Source organism: Xiphophorus hellerii, chromosome 14 (assembly GCF_003331165.1).
Source record: "Xiphophorus hellerii strain 12219 chromosome 14, Xiphophorus_hellerii-4.1, whole genome shotgun sequence".
NCBI lineage: Eukaryota > Metazoa > Chordata > Actinopteri > Cyprinodontiformes > Poeciliidae > Xiphophorus > Xiphophorus hellerii.
Window position 1 is genome coordinate 12,906,655 of NC_045685.1, and position 25,840 is coordinate 12,932,494.

The following is a 25,840-nucleotide window of genomic DNA, read 5'->3' on the forward strand; positions in this document are numbered from 1 at the left end:
CATTTTCCACTACTTTTACCAAATTGCTCCACCTGTAAAACCTGACAGAAACCAACAGTTAAATATCTACAATATTTAGTGGTTTACATTATTAGAATTGGCTTGTGAGATCATTTATGCTAAAAGTTTGTATTTTTTTTACAACCCAATCTGCAAGGCAAAGTAGCTGTCCTAACCTTTTACTTTAGTTCACCCAGTTAAAATTTTAAAGCAGATTAAAGAGACAGACAAACCATGATCAAAGTGGTTGCTTATAGTTACTGCTACACAAAGACGAAAATGAAGAAATAAGGCATAAGGGCTCTGCCAAATTTAGGGCGTGAACAGGGAAGTTCACGCCCAAATATGTTCTGGTTTTTCAAAGGTCTTATCAAGTTCCCAGCTGAAGGGCTGCAACAAAAATGGTTTAGAATTGAATTGAGATGTTCTGTGCATGCAGCACTTAAAATAAGTAACTGTTAGCAAATCAAAAAGCAAATTCAAAGTGTTACAAAAATGGAGATACATTTCAGTAAGTGGTTAAATGTCAAACCCCAAAACTGGGGGATTCGCAAAAAGCATGAGTTGATTAAAGTACATGTATTCCTCATGTTTTTGTTGGAACATGAACAAATTTCTATAGTAAAATCTCAAACACCCAATATTCCTTTGTATCATGCTATGATTCTATTCCTAAAGCTCCAACACTGCAAGCTGGATCTGTATAATGTAAATAAGGCTGTACTGTTTGTTTTTTATTGTTGTACAATCAATGCAATCATCTTGGCTAACTAAGTCCACTTGTTCCTTCCATGTATGTCCAAGCATCCTAAGGAAAGACATTCTAGCTACAATCTGGAAAAACTCATCAGCTCCTTTTAAAGACATGAAAATTGGTGGGCTTTTGGCAGAAAACATTTTTGTTGTGCTAGCAACATTGTCTTTACATTTGGAAAAGTTAAGATTTGTTCAAATAAATGGCAATCTATATTCCTAGGTGCCGGTTTTGAGAAGTAAGAGATCTGCCAAGGCTGAAAAGCCCACCCACAAAGACCAGTGTTAATGTCGCCAAAGCTAGCATAACATGTGTGGTGCAAAGAAAGGAAAAATATACACTCAGATAGTTTGATATTTTTTAATTTTAATTTTGTTAAATACTGGAAGTGTCTTGATTTGAACTCCACAATAAACGCCTTAATTTGATGATATTATGAGAGTGAAGTTAGAAAACTTATTAAAAAGAACAAGGAGGAACATGGCCCTCAGACAGTGCTCCCTTGTTTTTTTTTTTTTTTTTGTAATATCAATAAATGGCTTAATTCTGTGTTCTATAGCCCAGAGTCAACAAGACATCAATATGAGACCATGAGCAGACTAGCAATTTCTATAGCTGGCACTGTGGGGGAATGAACAACAAATTCCAATTTCTCTGTTTCTGACACCTAGCAAAGCAGTTCTGGGAGATTTCCCTGCAATCGTTTTCCTACCACCACACTCAAACTGCTGGAGGTGGTTGAAAGTGGAGGCAGGTGGTGCAGAGCTCCAGCTAGCCACACAAATCAAGGATAACAGAGAGATTGTACTCTAACCAAGTCTGAACAACAAACCCTGTTTTCCTTTACACGCAACCACATAAAGAGAGACTTTCATCTCTCTCAACACTGCAGCAACTATGCCGAGTCAAAGTGCTGACTCGTTGGCCTCCTCCGCCAATGCCGCCCCGCTGTCGACCAAGCATGTCCTGATAAATAAAGCAACAAATGTAATGGAAAGAGAAAACAAGGGAAAGGCAGGAGGACAGAGGCAGCGAGAGAGCTATAATTAGTAGGTGATTAACGAGCAGGCATTAGACAGGTCCCACACCATTGATCGTGATGTTGTGCACTGCTGCTGTAGTGAAAACAAGCTCGCCCTAGGAGAAAGGGGTATGAGTTCACAACTCCACACCCACACACATCCAACCACAGAGGCAAACAAAAGGGTTTGATGTGTTTTGCAGCAAGAACAAATGGTCATTATTGAAAATGATGACGATGTAAAGCGCATTTTGAGAGACCCGACAGCCACTCAGAAACTCAAAAGATTTTGTTTTTGAAAGGACACTAAAAAAAATGGTACCATCTTTTATGTCACCTTGCACAAGTACTTATAGCCTCTGGGTGTTTTTCTTTTTCGCCTCACAACCACAAGTATGAAAGTGTTTTGAGATTTCATGTGATGCATCAACAAAAATTAGTGCATAACTGAGAAAGGGAAAGACAATGCTTCATGGCTTTCAACAGTTTTTACAAACAAAAATCTGAAAATGAGGCCATCATTTATAAGCAGCAAAGTTAATACTTAGAACTACCTTTTGGGGTCTCCAACCCACTTTCCGTATCTAGAGACTCTGATTAGGCCAAAAGCTGAAAGTTGGCGGTCTGTGTTGCTGGAGAAATTATGTCACCAGATCTTGTTTCTTCTCCATTCCCTTAGAAATATGTGACATTGAGCCGGAGACAATAGGATGTTAGGCTGGAATTTTCAAAAAAATAAGCCTCTCTATCGTTGAGATTAGATGGACAGCATCTGTGAACAAATCCTCAAATAAGTGCAACAATAAATATAACATTAGACAATGTTTTTTTCAGCCCAATGAAAGGCCAGGGTAAATAGTTATTTTATTTCAGGTGCTATATCTACTAGATGCAGTTAGTCAGCGCAGAGCTCACCACTGCTCACCACCTTGTCACCATCATATCGCTCTCAGCACAGCAGCAGCAGCGCGGCCTCAGGCCAGGCAGGCCTAGATCTTAATGCTGGTGGTATGCTATGTATTACAATAGTGTTATAAAAACAATAAATGATCTCCGTTTCACCCTGAGAAACTATAAAAAAAAAAAAATTCCTGCAGACATGCAGAAATTCCTCCGATCATGTAAGTAGTCCTGGGTTGTTTTCTTACCACTGGCATCTGTAAGGTGAATGTTGTCAACATGAAGTATCTTTTTTTTTCTAATGCCTGTAGGAGTGGGTTGAGTGATGTGTCGGAGATGTTAATGAGCCATGTATTTACTTCAAACTTGCAACTCATTGGCATAAACCAAAACAAAAGTGCGTGGATTGTCACTATTTTCTCAGAAATTTGTGGTTTCTATCTTTTTTTCTCCGTTGTCGCTCTGCCAACTTGCTCATACATTCACCATGGAGCGTCAGAAATACATTGACGTTTGTGATTGCAAAATGATGATATGTGAAAAGTTCAAGCAGTTGTGAGTGCTTTTGCAAAGAACTCTGCATATTATTACAAATAGCCTGTCATTACTATTCTGGTACATTTCAGGCATGTAACTACAACACCCTCCATTTTATATTTGAATCTAAATTTCAATTCTGTCCATACTACACTTATGGTCTGCAACACCTACAGCTTCCTCTCCTCTCACGCCATTCTGACTCATCACTACCTTCCACTCGACATGAGCCAAACTTCAAACTCTACTGTCACAAAGGGGCAGAAGGAGAGGTACAGCCAGGGGAAAAATGCTGATGAAGGCAGTAAGAGATGAGAGCCTCCCGTTCTGTCATTCTTTCACACTTCAGAGCTGGTCAGGTGCCAACACCGGTGTACTCTACAGTACGGTTGGGCAGGCACAGAGTGTTGGTCCGTCACGCATCTTACTCTGTCCTTGCCCCTTTTCTCACTCTGCCAAGCTAATGATGATGACAATAGGGGAGCACTTAAGAACTTGGTACAGAGTTAGCCAAGTAAGGAAACAGGCTTTCACCAAATGACCTAAGGTAGAAATAGCAGCAGAAAAGTTTGAGAGACGACATTTTAGCAGCTGCTAAAATGGTGAGCAGTGTACGTCCCACTAACTCCCCACCTACCTTGTCATTGTTGTAGTAGCCCAGACTCTCGCCATCAAATCTCACCCATCTTCTTTGGAAAACACAATTTCTGCAAAGAGAGATGCAAAGTTTAGGTGGGGGGGGAGAGAATCTAAACCCAATTTGAGAGAATCATGAAAAGTGAAAGCTAACCCCATTGGTGTGAAGACAGTACGCTACTAATCTACTCTGCACAGGTACTCATATTTTATCATGAGTGCCACTGATCCATTAGTGTCAAAAGTCGTATCAACAGCTGTCAATTATCTTAATCAAAATAAATGGCTGCATTGAGTCTGAATATTCAACAGCCCAAGGGCAGTGTGCCAAAGCCATGCAAATCAAGTGCTGAAGGAGACTATAAGAGGCAAATAAATGATTGATAGCTTGGCTTCACAGTAACACTGATGTATGCAGTGCCAGAAGACTGAAAATGAAATCTAGTTTTGCCAAGAAAACCAAACTGAGTAAAAGCAAAAGAAGGCCTGCATCTCAAAACCACAAGGTTTACTCCCACCTTCCTTCCTTTGTCTAATATTAGACTCATGCAAATTTGATAGAGCAGCTTCTCACGTCTGTCCGTGGAGCCATTTGTCAGTTCAGCATATTTAAAGGATCAAGACACATGGAGTATAAGAGACCCAGAGGAGGACGAACACTCAATCTTTCATCTGAGACTTACAGAGGCATCAGGAGAAATAAACTGTCAAGCTGCTATGCTTGAGCTACCACTGCAAAAATCAGAGGCAAGTGAGGACAGTCACCAACAGTGTGCCTAATAAATACAATATTTCGGCATTCTCTGGCTTTTCATTTACAGCATAGAACAACAAGATAATTGTAAACCATCTATTTAGAAACAAACTTGGTCTTCAGCATAAAAAAACCAAAAAAACTTAATGGCAACAGACCGGGGATTTTTTTTCTACGTAGTGTCAGATCTCTTCACAACAGAACAATGTGGCTGTTGATGTGGTTGAGGGGGAAGGCATTAAAAGAAAAAAAAAAGTCTTGATCTAGGGTCCTGGGGCCTCATGCATAAAGCGTGCGTGTGCACAAAAAATGTGCTGCGCCATATTTTACGCACAAGTTGGTATGTATAAAAATTTACTTTGCGTCAAGGTTTGCGTAAATATACGCACACTTTTTCAATGGCGTGAAAATGTGCGGCAGCCACGCAAACTTTTTCTGTGGACAATATCAAACTACAAAGCATCAAAACTCACCTAAATACACTGAAAGCTGTGTACATTCAGTGTTATTCAGACCAAGAAGCAACAAATCAGGTGTTTTTTTAAATGATTTTAATATTTTATTGTTTAAATGTAAACAATGAAACTGAACCACATTTTTCCTCAGACAATAACCTAACACACAGACAAAATAAAGAAATTTAAAATGAAAGGATGTGAAAACCACTCCCGAATGCAAATAGTACTTTTCCTGAGTTTTTGTCTCATAAAGTTGTAACGCATTGGTCTGTGCGCCGAAGCGCATGAAATGCATCTATGGGGTAATTTCATTCTGACTGAAAAAGAAAACAGGGTTGGATCAGCAGATTATCTCCAGACAGGTTTGATTATTTTTAAGGTGATCAAGGTGTGTATAATCACACGTATTCAAGTAGCTGCGCGGAGGTGAGCCACGTAAATGTGGAGCGCTTTGGCTCTGATGGAGAACATCGCCAATGGAAGGATTCAGAGGAAGCGATTGATCATATTGATCAGCTGGGAAATGTTGATGATGGTTTATTAGCGTTTAGATTGCCCAGACTGATCATCCTGGAGCTCTGAGCAAAACGTAAAGAAGGAGCCGTGCGGTACCGGTGGAGCTGCGGTCATCCTTCAGTGGAGCCGCCCGCTTTGTGAATGCGCCTTTATGGACAGAAAGCATCTCTATTCTGTAAATGCACAACTTATGCACATGATTCTGCTATTTAGAATTAATGTCCACTTTCCCCACTCAAAGAACTCTCTGACTCGCTGTCTGTCTTTAAATCCCGGCTGAACGTGCTACTGTTCAAACAGGCATTTGCACGATCTCTTTATTTATTTATTTTTTATTTGAATTTTTTTTCTCTCTTTCAAATGTATTATTTTTATTTTGTGAGGTGATCTTATGTGTCCTGAAAGCACCTTTTAAATAAAATGCATAGTTATTATTATTTTAAATATTTATACTGCTACAAACAAGGACGTTGCCATGGTTATTGCTTCACGTGGTGGCAGACTTCCGGGTATTTATACTAATTTACATATGTATTTATGGGTGGCAACAGGGCGGACCAGCAGCTGCGCTCTATTTCCCGCAAATTGGGATTTATAAAGGAAAGGTCAGCGGCCACGTGCGTGCGCATGGCTTTATGCATCCGACTTTTTTTGTGCGCCGCATTTTTCTACATTTTTCCGTACGCCAAGTTTTAGTGTGAAAACTGCACACTCTCGTATGCATGAGGCCCCTGGAGATTTTGGGTCATGTCAGTGGTTTAACTGCCACTGTTGCTATACTGCTGGTCGTATTTGAAAACAAGACACACGAGAGAAACTGTATTCACAGCTCTTGGTGAACTGGAAATGTCATAAGATATCAACTTATTGAAGTCTAAAAATATGACTTTGTAATGCTGTCTAATATCTACAAAGTTCTGAGTGTTGTAAACGGTACAGCTCTGCCTTTATTTGTTTTGCAGCTGGTTGCCAACCTTGTGAGGCTCTACATATTAGTTATCCTTTTCATGAAACTTCTCTGTTAAACCTCAGATAGACATGGTGGATATTTCTCCAGAATTAGTCTTAATGTCTATGTAGTCACTAAGCAGTCAAGTTCTACTGTGCACTTGTTTATAGTATGTGAGTTGAGGTCATAGGCTTATCACCGTTATCTATTGTTTTCTTTGTTGTTGCCAAGTCATAGCTGTTTTCATAATAGACTGTTTATTAAGGATTACTGTTTTCATTTAAGTCAGAATTGACCACAGTCAGATTTGTTGAACTATTTAGTCACCTAGAAAAAAAAAACCTTTTAAATTTGTTTTGATTTTTGTTTTGTTTTAAGGGGTGGATGAAGTGCCCCTCTGGAGCCGCCACCGATGCATGGGCACAGAAGTCCTATTCACCACATTAATATTTGCAAAGAGTAAGGGCATTTGAGAAAACAAACAAAAAAAAAAACATTTTTGCATTCTGCCCTGTTAGTGTGCAACAAATAAACAGGCATGAATAAACAGCAGGAGCTCATAGCACATTCTTAAGATTAAAGGCTGTAATTTGTCACAGGGACGTTGTCAAACACATGAAAAATGGAGGGAGGCAATACATTCAAAACGGATAAGAAGTGCTTTAAAACTCAGGACAAAACATCACTCGTGAATACAAATTGATCCTGGAGTAGGTTCTAGTGAGTTCCCGCTTCATATCCTTCATTGCTGTTGTGTCTTTTGTCCGTCATGTTAGAAAGAGCTGCTCACATAAGCTAAGAGACGGTTGGTTACATAGAAACATGAACAAACTTCCTCCATTAAATCTATGAATGCATCAGTTGGGACTTTTTGGCCAATTCATATTTGAAATTTACAGTATTTGAAAAGTATAAAAAAATTCTCAACTTTTGTGTAGGTTTATTGCATCTGTAAACTTTGATAATATTGACTTTTATCTTTGCACATACAGTACAGACCAAAAGTTTGGGCACAACTGTGAATTGAATTCAATGAGAAAGTGTGTCCAAACTTTTGGTCTGTACTGTATGTCTCGCAGAATAAAATGTACAATATGTTCCAATAGTATTTAGTACTGTATATAAAGGGGAACTTGTAAAGTGAGCTGTGAAGGGTTTACAGGGGCAGCAAAAAAAAAAGAAAAAGCATTGCCTTTCAGTAACTTTCTACACCAACGCGTGTCAACTTAATGTATTTTTAAAGGCCTCACATGTCTCTTCACAAGTGATAAAAGCTTTCAATCCAAAGAACTGTTGTGGCTTGAAGTAAAAAGAAAAAAAAAGAAATAAAAGCATTCAAGTAAAGATCAAATTTGTCAATTTTCACAAATTGTCAAATTTGTCAGTTGGTTTATCCTTATTTAAAAGCCTGTTGCAAAATGGCCGAATCCTTCCCTGTTTCACTTTGAACAAGAGGGAGTGAGTGAAGCTGCAGGGCAACAGGCAGAAGCTAGCAGGCTAACTCACCCCTGAGGTGACAACTTGTCCAGCCAGCCCACTTTGACCGCTTGTTTGGGAGCTCCGTAGAAGCAAGCGTATGGCGAGATGTCGGGCCCTGTGCTTTCTGTGACAATCCCTCGACAGTTTGAAGACTCCGTGTAGAGGTCGCACTCCACCATGATCATGGACTCGTCTTCGGGGCCAGGGGTCGCCAAACCAACCGGGGCAGTGTCAGGGGTCATGGAAAAAGCTGTGTCCAGACTGGTCCGAGGTAGCATGCTGGCACACATGTTCACGGTCGAGTATTCGTCTACGTCTGGGACAGCTGGAGGACTTTCTTTTTCTTTGGATTGTTTTCTGCAAGAGCACATATGACATGGTGAATTCAAAAGCTGATGTAACCTGACTTTATAGCGCTCTATGTAATCTCTCAAAGCGTAGGAGATTTGAAGTGTCTAATCACTTCAGCAAAGAGGAACCAGTTGAAACACTTGAAATACATTAGAACTGGTGATGTTGGTCTCATGGACAAAAAAAAAAAAAAAAGTAATACTCAAGTGTAAACATTTAGTGACTGGCTGCTTTTCAAAACAAAATTAATTTCTTACCTGAAGATTCAGAAAGTTTATAGCTCAACAAAAATGAAAGATAATTACCTCTTAGCCTCGCTGCAGAGATACATAATTAGCTAACGAGCACAGTGAATGCAGCATTGATCCTCGCATCTAAATTTCTGCAAGATTAATCATTGAATTTCCTAAAATGTAGAAATAATCATTTGCTAAGCATTAATGAGAGGCAGGAAGTGATGTATACCCCACTTACGCCTGATTATTTTTCTTATTCATATTTTAAAAAATGGTGAAATTAATGTTTTAACTGCTCACACACACAGTTCCTCACCGATGCACTGAAACAGCTGGTACTTTTTCACATTAAAACGACAAACTTCAATGTATTTTATTAGGAAATACTAGCAAACAATTGTAAAGCGGAAGGAAAATATAATGTTTTATAACAAAAAAATCTTAAAAATGCCTGGCATGCATTTGTATTCACTCGCCCGTTCACGTGTACCGCTGAAGAACGGCCATGTTTTGGTAGGTTTTTATACTGAGATAAAGGAACCCGCATGTTGACTCTCCATTTGCTCATTAGGTGGCAGGCAATTTCTGCACTGGATTCTGATTCATGCTACACTTTTCAGATGCAGATTTCATAGATCCTTTTTATTGATGTTACAATTATATATTGCTTAAATATATCAGCAATACATCAGATCTAAATGAAACATGCTGAACTTTGTGACTGTGAAGTGCAGAACAATGTGAAAATCTCACGCGGTGTGAATTCAAGGCATTTCAACAGCATTCTCGTGCGAGAAGCAGGGAAGGCAGCTTCTCCTGTTCACAGCTCGCAGCTTCTGAAAGCAGCATCACATCAGCATACACACCTCTTTTTCTTCTGTTTCATCCTGGCCTTAAAGGCCTTCTGCAACCCGTCTTTGGCCCCTTTTTCCTACAGAGAGCAGCAGAGATTAGCATCGGACGAAAAGAACGCGTCCATCTTTCAGCAGGACACCCTTATCAAGTCGGTGCCCTAAACTATGTTAACTTTAGTAGCAGGGTGACATTTCAATTAACCTCAGGGGGCACACTGAAACAAGCACATTTTCCACTCTGCAATGTGTTCACGGGTCACGTCATTAACACTGCGAAGGGAAGTTCGGCGAGAGTGTGGCTGAAACAGCAGAGATGCTGCTGAAGATCTGAGAAACGCTGGTTCCTCTTTGCTGAGCTGCTCGTCCACGAGTGGGAGTGTGCGTCGTCTTACCGGAGCCGAGCCGGGCTTGTTGTACAGGAATATTTCTCCGTAGGGAGCGATGGGCGTCAAGGTTCTTTGAAGTGGAGCTAAAAAGGAGACAGAAACAACACAAAGGTGGCTTTGTCGAAGAGTTGGAACTTAAAAAAAACAAAAGGGAAAAAAAAAACACGGTGTGAAGGCCTAAAATGTGGAGCTTGAAAGTGAACAGCTTAACCGGATTGTTCTGCTTGAATTTCAAATCACTTAGATGTTATAGGGCTCTTTCATTTAACCAACTCATTGATCTGAGTAAATGTCTTAGCCCTTGATCCATCCAGGCACAAACCAATTAATTTTTTCTTCTTTTTTTTCCCTTTATGCCTCAGTGTGCCTATCTCTCCACCTCAGCCCTCTTCTTTGTGCTAATGGGAGTCTGATCCTCCTCGGACTGTCTCAAACGAACAGCATCGCTGCCAAGACTGTCTTCTCCGTCTTTTGTTCCTGCAGGAACTGTGGTCGGTGGAAAGCGAGGATGAAGAAGAGAGAGAGAGACTCAAACCAGACACTATTAGTCTGGAGACCTGGAGCTACAGCGCGTAGGCCGCTTCCTGTCACCGTGAAAAATGACACCACTCCCTCCTGAGGATTGCGAAGGCCAGAAGTTGTCGCCACAGGGCCAGACATACACACACAGAGAGACATCGGTGGATGGACAGATGCGCTTTGAGACTTCACAAAGATTGAATCACCCTCAGACACTTAAAGACGCCTTGAGACAAAACAAAGATATAAAAGGGTAGAGGGCCAAATGAAAAGACTGCCACATAAATGTTGATGTTTTAAACATCTAGCAGAAAGTTTCTTTCTACAATTATCCTTGTCATTACAGAAGACCACATGGGGCAAGTAGTCAGTTTTGTAAGCTGTATGAAGAGGTCAGAATGCTGGATGATGGACTGCACTCCGATACTGCAACCCTCTCCAAGGAAAAGCTTGGTGGGCAGATAGCGACCATCAATCACCTTCTATCAGCCGACCTTCAGGCCACTCATGGGTCTCTCTGAGGGGCCCCGCAGACGCCACTGCACTCTATTGCTGTCTGTTCCCCTCTACTGTTTTCTCAGAGGGTGTTACATGCCTGGCAGGCTGTTTGTTTCTTTTTCCCCTCCCCCTTTGTTTCTTTACAGGTACTAGGGAAAGCTGGTGTCAATCTCCCCTGATTGATCCTCATCAACTGTGGGCCAATCAGCATGCAGGGAGGCCTTATTTAAGCAGCCCAGCTGGAGAGAGCGCCGGGCTGGCTTTGTTACCTGACGCATGTCTTGTTGCTCTTTGTGTGAAGGTTTGTGGTGGGAGTTAGAGGGCGAGGTAAGTTTGGGGTACCCTGTACATTTCATCACGTAGGTGTTTTTTCTGTTAGATACACTAGGTAAGGAGGTGGGTGCCACCCATGTAAAGTTTTGATGGAAACTTTTGTTAGATAAAATAAGCAGGGTTTTTGTTTTCTTTTTGTTTCTTTAGTTCAGACGGTAGTTAGGCCCTGTTTTGTTTTATTATTTTCTATGATTTGGCACCCCCCTAACCGCCCCTTTCTCCCCCACAGTTTGTGTGAGCCTTCCGGGATTTTCGTATCAATAAATCCCTCTTTTTTACAACATTCACCTGGACTCTGTCAAATGATTGTGGCTGTCGTGTTACTCCCCTCCTCATAAAAAGGGGGGGGTATGTAACAAGTGGGGGCTCGTCCGGGATCTCTCTTTTCCCTGAGCTGTAGACATCCATAATAATTTGAGAGATCCTTGTGTCTGTTTAGAAATGAGCTTCAGCTTAGAGGATTTTGTACAGGCTCCTAGCCATGTACAGCTGGAATTGTGTCGTAAGGACGACTTGTTATGTCTGGCTGAGCATTTTGATATTTCAGTGAAAAAACACTTTTCAAAAGCTGAAATTAAGAACATTGTTGTTCAAAAACTGGTTGAGATTAAAGTCCTGGTGGACCCAAGTAAAATGGATGTAGATGTTTGTGATGTTCCTTCTGTTGATTTAGAACTCCCTCCTTCAAAAGATGAAGGTGTTGCTGTAATGGCAACGCCATCAAGGGGGTCGCCAGAGCCACAGGCGCCCCCTGCGACTTTACCACGGTTCGATCCAGTGTCACCAGAGCTCAGTGGCTCCAGTGGTAATGTCAGACTCAAGGTTCGGCTGGCCCGCCTACAGCTGGAGGCACAGGAGAGGGAGTTGGTAAGAAAAGCTGAGTTTGATTTCAAACTTGAAATGCGCAAGTTGGAAATTGAAGCTGAAAAAGAGATTAAGCTTAAACAGCTGGAGGTAGAAGCTCTGAGACTTTCATGTGGCAACGCGCCTCCTCGTTCATCTGTGTACTCTGATTCTCCACAGGTGGTGTCGGACAAAAACAAGTTTGATGTCAGCAAGAATATTACTTTGGTGCCTGTGTTTAGGGAGTCAGAAGTGGACTCTTACTTCAATGCATTTGAGAGGATTGCTGTGGCACTGGAGTGGCCAAAGGAGGTGTGGGCTGTTCTATTACAGTGCAAGCTCATAGGTAAAGCGCAGGAGGTTGTTTCGTCACTGTCAGCCGAGGAGGGCATGAAGTATGAGGTACTGAAAAAGTCAATCTTACGTGCTTATGAACTTGTACCTGAAGCTTACAGGCAAAAATTCAGGAACCATAAGAGGTCTAGTGGCCAGACCTATGTGGAGTTTGCACGTGAGAAGGGACTACTTTTTGATAAATGGTGTGCTGCAAGTGAGGTTAAAAGTGACTTTGAATCCCTCCGCCAACTAATTCTGTTGGAAGACTTCAAGAACACATTGCCGGAGAGACTGGTGGTTTTCTTGAATGAGCAAAAGGTGGCCTCTTTGTCTAAAGCAGCCATTGTTGCTGATGAGTTCATGTTGACCCACAAGAATGTATTTGTGTCTGTACCTCGTGCAGATAAAGTTTTGAACATTCGTCAACAAAAACCTGACCCCACTCAGTCAGACGCTAAGGCTAAGCAGCAATCCCTTTCTCCACGAGAGGTAAGGGAGTGTTTTTACTGTCATAAAAAAGGCCATGTCATTGCTGACTGCCTTTCATTAAAGAGCAAGGCTTTGGCAACACAGACAAAAGGTGTTGGGTTGCTTAAAAATGTGTCGCACTCCAGCAACCAAACTGCTAAAAATGAGAATGAACTAGATCCCTGTTTCATACCTTTTATTACCCAGGGTCTTGTTTCTTTAACAGGGGATCCAAAGGATGGCCGACAGGTCAAAATCCTGAGGGACACAGGTGGTTCCCAGACAATTATTAGGGAGGGTATTTTGTCCTTACCTATCATGTCATCTTGTCAGTCCAGAGTGGTTGTTCAGGGTATTGGAATGACCTTTGTATCTGCACCACTGCATAATATCCACCTTGACTCATCTCTTGTGAGTGGTTTTTGCAGGGTTGCTGTTCTTCCCACCTTGCCCATAAAGGGGATTGATCTCATTCTAGGAAATGACTTGGCAGGTGGAAAGGTATTGCCTGTGCCTGAGGTGTTGGACACACCTGATACAAGTGTGGTCTTTGAACCAATGCCTGACCTTTTTCCTGCTTGTGTGGTTACGCGGGCCCAGTCCAAGAAATACAGTCTTGATTTGTCTGACTCTTTTCTTGCTACAGAGCAGACTCAATCGGCCGGATCAGAGACGGAACTCAACAAATCTAAAAATGTATTTCCTCTTCCAGGTCCGGAGATGATGGAATTACCAGCTTCCAGGGAGGAATTCATCGCTGCTCAGAAGCAGGACATGACTTTGTTAAAATGTCATTCTTCTGTTCTTACCCAGGAGGAAGCCCAGGGGAAGAAGGTGGCATATATGGTTGATGATGGTCTCCTGTTGCGACGCTGGGCTGGTGAAAACTTGGAAGACTGGAGTACCATTTATCAAGTGGTTGTGCCAACAAGGTACCGCATGCAGGTGCTTGCATTAGCACACGATCACCCACTGTCGGGGCATCTGGGTATAAATAAAACTTATAACAAAGTTCTCAAACACTTCTTTTGGCCAGGTCTCAAGTCTGATGTTTCGCTTTATTGTCGTACTTGCCATGTTTGCCAAGTTGCAGGCAAGCCCAACCAGGTTATACCTCCTGCTCCTTTGTCCCCAATTCTAGTTGTGGATGAACCGTTTGGAAGGGTGATTGTAGATTGTGTGGGGCCTTTGCCAAAGTCTAGAAATGGAAACCAGTACATCTTGACTATAATGTGTGCTTCCACCAGGTTTCCTGAGGCCGTGCCCCTGCGGAGGATCACAGCTCCCATGATTACCAAAGCTCTGGTAAAGTTTTTCTCAGTGTTTGGTCTTCCCAAAGTTGTCCAAACGGACCAGGGCACAAACTTTAAGTCTAGAACCTTTGCCCAGGCACTAAAACAGTTGGGTGTAGAGCATGTCACCTCAAGCTCTTACCACCCTGAAAGCCAAGGTGCACTTGAAAGGTTTCACCAGACATTAAAAGCGATGCTGAGAAAATACTGTATGGATACTGAGAAAGACTGGGATGATGGTATCCCATTTCTATTGTTTGCCGTGCGTGGAACAGTGCAGGACACTTTAGGGTGTAGCCCCGCTGGACTTGTGTTTGGACATGAGGTTAGGGGCCCTTTAAATGTCCTTAAAGACCAACTAATCTCACCCTCTCACTCCGTAAAAAGTATTCCAGAGTATGTTTCAAAGATGAGAAAGCGCCTTCAGGCAGCTTGCGCACTTGCGCAGAAAGCCTTGGCTTCAAAGCAGGTCAAAATGAAACAACGTTATGATCAGAAAGCAGTCACTCGTGAGTTCAACCCTGGTGAAAAGGTTTTGATCTTGCTGCCTGTCCCTGGCTCTTCTCTAGAAACAAAGTTCTCTGGACCATATGTGGTAGAAAAGAAACTCAGTGAAACAAACTACATTATTCAAACTCCTGATCGCCGCCGCAAGACCAGGCTCTGTCATGTCAATATGATAAAACCATATCATTCAAGAGAGACCACCCAACCAACCCAGAATCGGGTTGAAGCTATTTCCCATGTAACCTGTGTGTCAAAGTCAGCTGAGGAGGATATGGTAACACGCAAAGATCCTCCACAAGTTGCAAGGCTTAGTAATAGTGAAATACTGGCTAAACTGCCTGACTATTTGTCACATTTAGCAGGTGACCAAGTGGAGGACATCACAAAACTCATATCAGACTTCCAATGTCTGTTTGGGGATGTTCCTACCAGGACTAATGTGGTGTCTCATGACATTGTTCTTTCCAATCCTGCACCTATAAAGCAGAGAGCATACCGTGTCAATGCCACAAAGAGGGAGATCATGAAAAAGGAAGTAGAGTACCTTGTTAAAAATGGACTCGCCATTCAGAGTTGCAGCCCATGGAGTTCTCCATGTCTATTAGACATGAAGGCTGATGGGAGTCCAAGGTTCTGCACAGACTTTCGTAAGGTGAATGCTGTCACCGTCTTTGATGCACACCCGTTACCCCTCATTGAAGACTGTATTGATGAAATCGGACCAGCAAAAATTTGTCACTAAACTTGACATGCTGAAAGGGTATTGGCAAGTACCTCTAACCAAGCAGGCCTCGGATATCTCAGCTTTTGTTACACCAGACTGTTTTCTTCAGTACACAGTGATGCCTTTTGGGCTATGTAACGCACCGGCTACATTTCAAAGGCTTGTCAATAAAGTACTGGGAGATGTGCCAAACTGCCGGGTATATCTAGATGACATTGTGATATATTCAAATGACTGGTCTACCCATCTTTCTGTTTTGCTTGAGGTTTTCAAACGTCTTTCAGCTGCCTCGCTGACGCTCAATCTTTCAAAGTGCGAGTTTGGTAAAGGTACCATTGTCTATCTGGGCCAACAGGTTGGGGGAGGAAAAGTGTGTCCGGTGGATGCGAAAGTCAAAGTGATTTCTGACTTTCCTATTCCTTCGAGCAGGAGGGAGCTCCGTCGATTCCTGGGGATGGCAGGATTCTACCGTCGCTTTTGTAAAAACTTTTCTACGGTAGCTGCTCCTTTAACAACCTTGACCAGCCCTTCTACACCTTTTACTTGGTCTGATGAATGTCAGCATGCTTTTGAACATCTAAAAGGATTGCTCTCGTGTTCTCCGGTTCTTTCCGCCCCAAATTTTAGTTTGCCATTTAAACTGGACATAGATGCCAGTGCTGTTGGGGTAGGAGCTGTCCTTTTGCAGGATGATAAAGACGGCATAGAACATCCTGTAAGCTACTTCTCAAGGAAGTTTAATCTTCATCAAGGTAGATATTCTACCATTGAGAAGGAAGCGCTTGCACTACTTTTGGCATTACAGCATTTTGAAGCTTACCTTGGCTTGAGTGTGGAACCGATCACTGTCTTCACAGACCATAACCCCCTTGTCTTTCTTTCCAGGATGTACAATCAAAATCAAAGACTTATGCGGTGGGCTTTGATCATTCAGGAGTACAACCTGAAGATCTACCATAAAAAGGGGTCTGAGAATGTATTGGCAGATGCTTTGTCACGTGCTTTTTGAGCTTGTTTTCTCTTACCTTGAGTATTCCAAACATTTCTGTTTGGACTTATAAGGGTGGGGGTGTTACATGCCTGGCAGGCTGTTTGTTTCTTTTTCCCCTCCCCCTTTGTTTCTTTACAGGTACTAGGGAAAGCTGGTGTCAATCTCCCCTGATTGATCCTCATCAACTGTGGGCCAATCAGCATGCAGGGAGGCCTTATTTAAGCAGCCCAGCTGGAGAGAGCGCCGGGCTGGCTTTGTTACCTGACGCATGTCTTGTTGCTCTTTGTGTGAAGGTTTGTGGTGGGAGTTAGAGGGCGAGGTAAGTTTGGGGTACCCTGTACATTTCATCACGTAGGTGTTTTTTCTGTTAGATACACTAGGTAAGGAGGTGGGTGCCACCCATGTAAAGTTTTGATGGAAACTTTTGTTAGATAAAATAAGCAGGGTTTTTGTTTTCTTTTTGTTTCTTTAGTTCAGACGGTAGTTAGGCCCTGTTTTGTTTTATTATTTTCTATGATTTGGCACCCCCCTAACCGCCCCTTTCTCCCCCACAGTTTGTGTGAGCCTTCCGGGATTTTCGTATCAATAAATCCCTCTTTTTTACAACATTCACCTGGACTCTGTCAAATGATTGTGGCTGTCGTGTTACTCCCCTCCTCATAAAAAGGGGGGGGTATGTAACAGAGGGTTTGTGTCTGCTATGTGCCGTTGTTTCTCTCAGAGGCTTCTTTATCTGCGTTTGGCCAGACTTTGTTGAGCAGCAGTCTGGGCAACCTCAGGCTGCCGCTATCAGACTCGGAGTTAGTAAAGAGATGAGTCAAGTCAGGGACACGCAGGTCACGTTGCAATTAACACTTGTTTTTTTTGTCGCCCCCTATACTGAGAGAGAAGGTTAGAGAATTAAACAAAGTGTATATTTTTATTGTTTAGTTGTTTGCTGAAGCACGTTAACTGCACCAGAACTGTAGCAGCTACAGCATCCTGGCACATTGGAAAAACTATTACGTGGGTCTAAATTGGATCAAAATTAAGGGAATTTTGTAGACCAGAGTGTCCTTGTCCAGCTCTTAATAGGTGAACAGGTTTACTGGGACCAAGGGCATGGAATTCAGCATTCTGCTGCATCAAGCCTGGGTAAATTAATAAATTAGTTTAGCTACGAAGTCCTTCTCATTTTAGTTCTGTTTCCAAATCAATTCTTTTTTTTTACATGGCAGAGAAATTTCTGTCTTTTCTAACTCTCACCTATGATCATGACCAAAAGATCTGTCACCCGGAGCTGACTGTAGCTATTCTGCATCGAAAGAAGTTGGTTGTGATGTTTTCAGGCACAGTCAGAGTTTTTAATAGATCTGAAGATGTATTTTCTTGAATTAAAAATGGCAAAAAGTTGTTGTTTTTTTCTTTTTGTTTGATCTTGGATTATCTAAGAAAGAAAACCAACAGAAATTCCTCTGAAGTTGTCTACTATCAACTTAACGTCAAATTCTTAGTCATCTTCTTTCAACTTGGGTTATTAATTTTAAAATGTTTTTAATAACACTGAATTTTTTTGCATGTACAAAAAAAAGACACTCTTGTAAATCTGCAGTTTTCAAATTGTATTCATTTGTGTTCAGTACTACCACCTCTATCAGCACATCATAGTTCTTTTAAAAAAAAAGAAACCTTTTATTCCGGTGATCCATTATACTTTTGTTATATTATATTTGTTTTTGTTTGAATGATCTTGCCAGTGATTGAATTTTGTTCTTCCTTTTGGCACCCATATCCAGCTTCCCCAGAAGAAAAAAAAAAAAAAAAACGATCATCTGATCTGCCTGGCAACGATCTGACACAAAGCGATTGGAATTTAATTCACAGCGTTATCCATTTGCACTGACGACAGATTTCCTTTCATCTCCAGGATAAACATTCACTAGTGATCTCTTAGAAATCCTCAGCACAGAAATTCCAAGACGCTAGCTTCAGATACTCCTGAAATTAATGAGAATTTCTATCTAGATTTGCAGCCTTGTTTTTAATAGTCTTTCGGTGGTACTGGCGAGAATCAGGATAGATGGAATGAAATGATCTTGACAGTGTGACTCCTGATATTTTCTCATTTTCTCTTGTACTTACACGCTATGATCGATTGGAAGTGGAAACGCTACACAATGCACTCTTTGAACAAAACACTGATACCGCTATGTGCCGACAGCTTTAAAAGCAGTTCGCTTTTCTTTCAAAACCCTGGGAAACACGACTTTCTTGTGATTTCCTTTGTTATGGCTTCCTTCCTGGCTATGATATGTTTGCACCACAAATATGCTTCAGATTTATAGTATTTTCAGAAAACTAACCGAGCTGTAAATGTAAATGTAGAGTCAGACATTTGCGATTTTGTATGTGTGCCACTTACAAAATCGCACAAGGACTTATGTTGGGGTGAGGGGCATCAGGGCTGCTGGAGAAGAACACTAAACAGAAAACATGCGCTGTTTTTGGAGAGGTGTTGAAGGACAAAGTGCAAAAATTAAATACCTGCTCGCCTCCAGCAAAAGCATTTTTACTGAATATATCCTTCTCTGAGACAGTACTGCACTTTTTTTTCCTTTGTTTTTTTTTTATGCATCCCGAATCGCATCATGGAATAAACACTTCAAATGTGCTCCACGAGAATCATATGTCAAATAACGTCTTCCTTGCTTGAATCTAAGTTAGGGGGATTTTTACTTGCTAGTTGAGACTCGGGCTCCCCATGTCCCTGCTCTGGGAAATATTTGGCTTCTTCTCCTCCTCGGTCTCTCTCAGCCTGCTTTGCATCCATCTCGTCCTTGTTTCTCCCAACCCTCTCCACTGTCTCGCCTTCCTGTCTATTCTCACTGCCTATTTTGTTCCACATGGACAAAAGTTGGCAAAACATCGCCTGCCAAGGGACTACAGAGTTAGAGTAAAAGTTACCAATAACAAGAAAGTAGATAGAACAGATAAAATCTGTCAGAGGGCAGATTAGGTTGTAAAAAATGATCAGGAGAGTGACAAATATTGTTAAATAACACCATATGAAGGCTTACATGTTTAAAGCTGTTTTGCGATAAGATCCTGTGAAAGAAAAGCATTATCCGCTCGTATGAGTCCAGTCTTTCCCCGGCTGGGGGATTGCTGAGCAATCCGGATAAAGTCAGCACGGAAGAGACTCGAAAACATATGTGCTCTGGTTGCACTACAAGCCTGTGTTGCTACCAAAGTTAAACAACTTCTGAAAAACTTTGGAGAGCCGTGCGACAGGAATATATACCAAGGTCTCCCCGAGGAAGGAGATATGAGAGAGCATATGCCCGGCGAGATGAGCGCTGGAAACCGGGGTGACGGCTTCTCCCGCGACACAGCCTTCGAACACCCCCGCCGCACCCACGCTCTACCCTTGGCTCTTCTCCCCCGCTTTCATTCGGGCAAACAACAGCACCGCTGACTCCGCTGCCGTATGAAATATTCATAGCCGAGATAAAGGGGATGTAGCCGAAAGTCTGTGCATACCTTTCTGTATGCCGTTTGCACCAGTGGGACGCTCTGAGCCGGTTAGGTGTTCAGGGCTGGTTGTTTGTGCGCTCCTGAGGAGGAAGCAGAATCAGTGGATTAGAACCAACAGTGGAGCACGTGGGAGAAATAGTTAACGCCGTGTAAGCTTAAAGACCTTCAGAGCTGAGGAAAGTTTCACAATTCAAAGGTTTAAATAAAGTACAGAGTGAAGGGCATTCGTTTCTGTGGAATACGTAATTGTACTCCTCCGGTTCCCCGTTAGTGTACGTCTGAAAGCAATGGCAACATTAACAAGTAACAAGTACTTAACGCCCACCGATTTCAGCTATTTTTAAAAAAAAAATTCAGTCAGGGCTAAACCTAGTCAAAGTCTGGGCTTAACTTAGATTCAAATAGTGTGACTTCACCTAAAAACAAGCAGCTTATTCTGAAGAACCCTTCAGAATAGGCTGGCCTGATTAAAACAATTTTTGTAAAAGTTTGAGAACAAAGTTCTTTCATAGAGAAATAAAAGGCAACCTGGCCTGTTATCAGAAATGCTCGATGCATTTGGTGCTGCCAGCGGTAGCACAACAAGTTATTAGGTTTTGGGTATATAACTTTTTTCACATATCACTATTTTCTCCTAAATTAAACCATCATTTCAAAAAGGGGTACTGTGTGTTTACTCAGATTATCTTTGATTAAAATTTTACTTCGCCATCTGAAGTACTTTTGCTCAGTGGCCGTTCCTGGGCTGGGCTTGTAGCAACAAAGGAAGCCATGATACTTTGATTTCAATCACCGTGACTTGTAGTTCATTTGAGGCATTTCTGTTGGCACACTGTCTCGGGTTTTGGTAAAGAGACAGTGCAGGGAACATGTCCAAGCATGTTCCCTGAAGAAATATACTGTTTGTTGTAAAGTCAATCTGTTAGCAGGGGTCAGCAAGAGATTGTCATTGTACTATAAAATTGCAAAAAGGAAAAAGTTTTTTGGGGGGGGTTTTAACATGTGCATAGAATCCTCAAGTTGCTTCTAAATGTCTGGCTGTTCTGGTTTTGCTCTCAGACTTCTGGTCTTAGCAGGAAAAAGGCTGGCAAAGACCAGCTACAATCCTCTCTGTCTTAAACAGCAGGGTTCTTTTATTGCAATATCTAAATTAGCTTTCATATGTCAGTCTTTTCACATATTGTACGGCTATGAACTTTAAGGTTTAAATGCCAAATGAGATCTCAAGAGGCTGAGATGCAACTCTGAGCTCACAAGGAGTAAGATTGTTGCTTTTAAGGGATCAGCAACAGGAAAAGTTGCAATTTCACTCTGAGCTCGATGCTGTTCTTTGCTGGAATTACTGGGCAAAAACCACTGTGTGGGTAAGGTCAGTATCAGATTCTAATGGGACGATAAGCTTGGGTAAAATCATCACAGTTTAAAATGAGTTGAGATATTTGTGCAGAAATGCAAAACAAAAATATCTTCTATTTAAGAACACAAAAGCAACAGCTATATCTACTGCTGCTAAAATAACATTTTGGTTATTTATATATTGTCTTTTCGATTTTTATACACAAACCCACGCAAAAATAAAGAACAAAACCACATGAACTTTAACAGCATTTTTTTTAGTCTCAGTTTTGCAGAATGTTACATCTTTTTGCTTCCTCTGCAGCACAAGCGTCCTTCGCTGGTTATTGTCATTTTAGTCATGTTACTCCTTCAGGTGAGCCAGTAGGGATGGGAGATGAGAACTAAAATTCTCACTAAAGTTTTGTGGCATTTAACATAGTGATGATAAAAACTATGTGTTAGTCGTTTTTCCTCATTAATCTGATAATCATTAAGTTTCGAGATTTGGCGCTGCAACTATGCTGCTGCACAGTATAAAATAACTGCATTCAATTGCATCTTAAGCATGTTTTTGTGGCTTGCACAGATAGCATAGAGATTATCAGAGGTCTCATGGATTCACAAATTCTTTTTTTTTTTCTGATAGCAATAAAATAAGAAAAACTGATCATCCCTACTAGATAATCTGCAGCTCAACAGACATATTACCTTAATGAGAATGATGCGTAGAGCCGTTTTAACTCTACACCGTTACTGGTTATGTTTTTCTCAACCATAGTATGGCACTTTACAATAACAGGTCAACACTGCACTTCTCTATGCTTGATACAACTGGGGAAAATCCTCTAGTAATCATCCCTTACACTCTGCCAAGATCAAAACTTTCTGAGCTGGGTTACAACGGACTCATGCATTTGTGCATATTTTATTTTTAAACATATTTTTACAGTGGGTGGGCTGCCTTAACCAGCTTAGTAGAGCCATTGAGGTTCTGCCATCGGTAGTAATAATTTGCAGGAATGCAGCAGATGATTCTCAACTAATTAATGCTGCGGCTGCAATTAATTTCTTAAACCCCCACTGTGTAAATGTGTACACTGAGTAGCGCAAAAACGTTCTAGATGACTTGTCTAATGAGCACGATGTGTGTTTAAATGCTACAGTGAGTCTATAAAAGGAGAATCAAGTATTATTAACCCTGCAGCTATGCTTTTTAACTTAAAAAGCAGTACCTGTCCAAGGGCGCAGCAGCAGGTTCACTGGGGATTTCAGGAACAGGCCGGTGCCTTAACCGGTAGGAGCGGGTAAGTCGAGAACCTGCTGGTTGTGCCTCGTAAATTGAGTTTTCCACCATTTCACCATAGCAATCCTCTTGGTCTTCGACTAGCACTGGAAGGAGAGCGTTGGTAGCAGAGAGCACGGAGTCATAGTTCGACTGACACTGCTCTTCTGAAGAGGCCTCGAAATCAGAGGGTGTTTCCGAGGTGGGAAGCAATTCATTGCTGCTACTCGAGAGCATGGAGGTAGGAACGCAGGGACGTGAGGACACAGATGTCTGTGTAAGTTGGAGGTTACGTGGGGCAGGTACCGGTGGAATAATATGTTGGCGATCTGACTGGTTCTGACAATCTGGTGTTAGTCCAGCACCTGCGGGCAAAGTCTGACTCCCTTCTACATTATAGTCCCTATTCTCTTTTGGTTGGTTATGTTGATAGGACAGCCCCCTGCTTCGGTCCTTACGGAAAATGTGTCTTGGGAATAACGGTGGCTTCTTTTCATTTCCATCACTCTCCGGAGCATCCTGCTCACTTTCACCTTTCTCTCCATCCTTCTGCTTCAACCCTTGCGCCTCCAAACTCCAGAGGATTCGTTTACGGTGGCCGGTTGGTAGCACTTGAAGCTCCAGGAGTCGCTCATCTGTGAGTCCTCTGCAGTCTTCCACAACCTGATATCCAGCCTTCTGGAAAAAGGAGATGTACTGCGACAAGCGAAGGGTCATCAGCCACTCCTCAATATTGTATCGAGACTCTTGAGGCTCCCACATGGTGCTCTAGTCCCACGTCTGAAGCTTTAGCAAGACATGGAGAACAAGGGGTCTACCTTCACACTGTGGAGACACACAAGACAACATCAACAGATAGGTGATACATTTTTATTTTGTCTTGTTAATGTGTAATTAAATTAAAAGGTACCACAAAGGGGATATATTTAACACTAAATCACCAAACCAGGTTTTATGGTGCACGGGAGTTCTGCAGCTGTACGGTAAATTAAATGGTGGGGCTTGTAAAGGTATTTTCTGCGAGAACAAAATTTTATCTAATCTAAACCAACTAAAAAGTCTGAGGGAAACCAACGGTTCCATTTCTTACCATGCTTAATCAGTCTGTGACCAGAGCTAAGAGGTTTTCTACTTGATAATCTTAACAAGGGAATGACCACAGACATTTGGTAATCCACCTGTTTTGATTGTGGCTTCCATCAGACCATCAGTGCATTTCGCCCGCTGATGGCAGTAATGTAATCTCAAAGTTTTAGGTTATAATAAATAAGTTGAACGCAAGTAAAAAAGGAACACATTTAATACATACAGATTGTGATGCGCGCATTTTTGTTTTAAAATGCATATTTAAAAAAAGTCTGCCAAATGTTTCCAGGGTGGAACTAATGTTTGATCTGTCGTTTAGGTTAGATCGATATTTTCAGGAACACACCACACAGCAGAAAAAATGTCAAATTTTCAAGCCTCCTGTTCAATATTTTAGCTGAACAAGTTCATGAAATTCAGCTTTTTTTAGTGCAAATAATTCCAAGTCCAGCTTACTTTGATAGCAAAGGGACTTCAGTAAAAGACTGAATGAATGAATCTGATCCTTTTGAACTTTCACCCTTAATATACGTGTTGTATCCCGTTAGAAAACTACAGTGATGTAGCTAGCATTTTGCTTTTAGAAGAAAATAGAAAAACAAACTTTTTTTTTTCATTTTAATTTTGCATTAACTGAGTCAACAGTTCAAAAAGATTAGTCATCTCAATATTTTTTTTCTATATATCCTAATTAAGGAGCTAAACTATATAGAATAAATATGTATTGAAAAATTGTATTTGGATATGTTTTGCTGTTCAACAACCAAGAGAATATATGCAGATTTTGCAGCGACCCCAAAACATTTTACTTTGAATAACCAACACGTATGTTTAACTACAAGCTAAAAAAAAAATCATTGTATGCAATATAATAGTTCCAATCGTGAAATTGGCACTAGTTTAAAACCACTGTTGACAAGCGAGTACTCAGCAATAACTGGAGAGAAGTATAAAGGCACACCGAGGTTTTAACAAATGACAAAAACCATTAAAACTGCCCCTTGTACTGTCATATAAAATGGAATGACAGAAAAGGGACCAAAGTTTTGTCTAGCTGTACGGATCCGGGAGCAGAATGCAGAACTACCCCGACATGTCGCTGCTAAGCTGGCAGAAAGATAGCACTTCTATAATTTGGCTGCATGACAAAGACCTTGTTCACTGAAAACGCTCCCTCTTACTGCTAATAAGCCAACACTGTTTTAAAACTAAAAACTGGCAGGTTACAGGCTGGTTGGTAAGCTGTTGAAATAAAGGCAAAATCATGTTAGAAAAAGGAACTTGGTATGATTACACAAGGGTATGCTGTGGAAAAACTCATGCAGATCAAGTCAAAACAAAAAGAATAAAAATGCCTCGGCTCTTGCATCTCAACTTGTAGGTTCTGTGCAAACAAACAACTTTCATGCAAAAAATAAAACGACAATGTCAAAGTTGGTTTCACACTTTATTCTGACTCGAGGCAGTTGTCACAAGAAATAGTTTGGAGCATCGCTGCGTCCAACCACAAAAGAGTATGTCATGGGCAGAGTATAAACTGTTGACTTGTTTCTGTTTTTTTTTTTCTCAGTTTTTAATCAGATATTTTCCAAGTCATGCTCAGTGCTATGCAACAATGACAGACAAAGCCAAGTCAGAGTAATGTACAACCAGCAAACAGGACCTACATTTACAACACCTTTGGAGGCGGCAGCAGGAAACAGCAATAGCTCTGATGAAACAGCAGCTGACATCAAAACTTAAGCTTTACCAGAATGAACGGGCATGTTTTTCTTCTTCTTTGCTGATACACTAACCCCTGTGAAAAAACAAAACAAACAAAAAAAAAAACACAGCTAAACTTAAACTTTGCAGCACAACTCTGGCCTCTCACCATCTAGATTTTAAACACATACACTTGAAACTCACAGGGAGATGCATAAACATCAGCTTCATAATATGTCCACTTCTCTTTTAGGTTACAGAGTTGCCACTCACAGCGGACCTGTACCGCTACTTCTGCTTTTAAGAAACATTCTCCACGCGCTCGTGAATTCACTCTAAAAGGATGTCTCAAACAGTGAACAGAAACTTGCTTCCAGTTAGCTCACTTGTGAAAGCAAAATAAGGTTCTTACAATCGTAAAACTGTATAACCCCCGACATGGATGCAACTGCAATAAGAGCCGCAAGTGACTGTGTGAGAATAAACTGGGCTCAAGTCTTCGAGGGTAGCCTAGTATTGTAGCAGTTTTACCAATAAGGGACACACCAGTCCAGTTTGAGCGCTTAGAGAGACAG

At 41.4% G+C, this 25,840-nt stretch overlaps 1 protein-coding gene across 3 annotated transcripts in view; it reads right to left on the bottom strand.

Moving 5' to 3' along the window:
* The window catches only part of arap2 (ArfGAP with RhoGAP domain, ankyrin repeat and PH domain 2), a 139,663-nt gene that overhangs the window by 110,845 nt on the left and 2,978 nt on the right, over positions 1-25,840 (bottom strand). For all 3 annotated transcript variants that reach the window (XM_032583558.1, XM_032583559.1, XM_032583557.1), the window contains exons 2-7: positions 22,426-23,300; positions 19,862-19,935; positions 9,838-9,914; positions 9,458-9,522; positions 8,032-8,361; positions 3,850-3,919 (exon numbers count right to left, since the gene is read on the bottom strand). In XM_032583558.1, coding sequence (XP_032439449.1) covers positions 3,850-3,919; positions 8,032-8,361; positions 9,458-9,522; positions 9,838-9,914; positions 19,862-19,935; positions 22,426-23,237 — 1,428 coding nt within the window. In that variant the 5' untranslated portion in view covers positions 23,238-23,300. The remainder of the gene's footprint in view (positions 1-3,849; positions 3,920-8,031; positions 8,362-9,457; positions 9,523-9,837; positions 9,915-19,861; positions 19,936-22,425; positions 23,301-25,840) is intronic.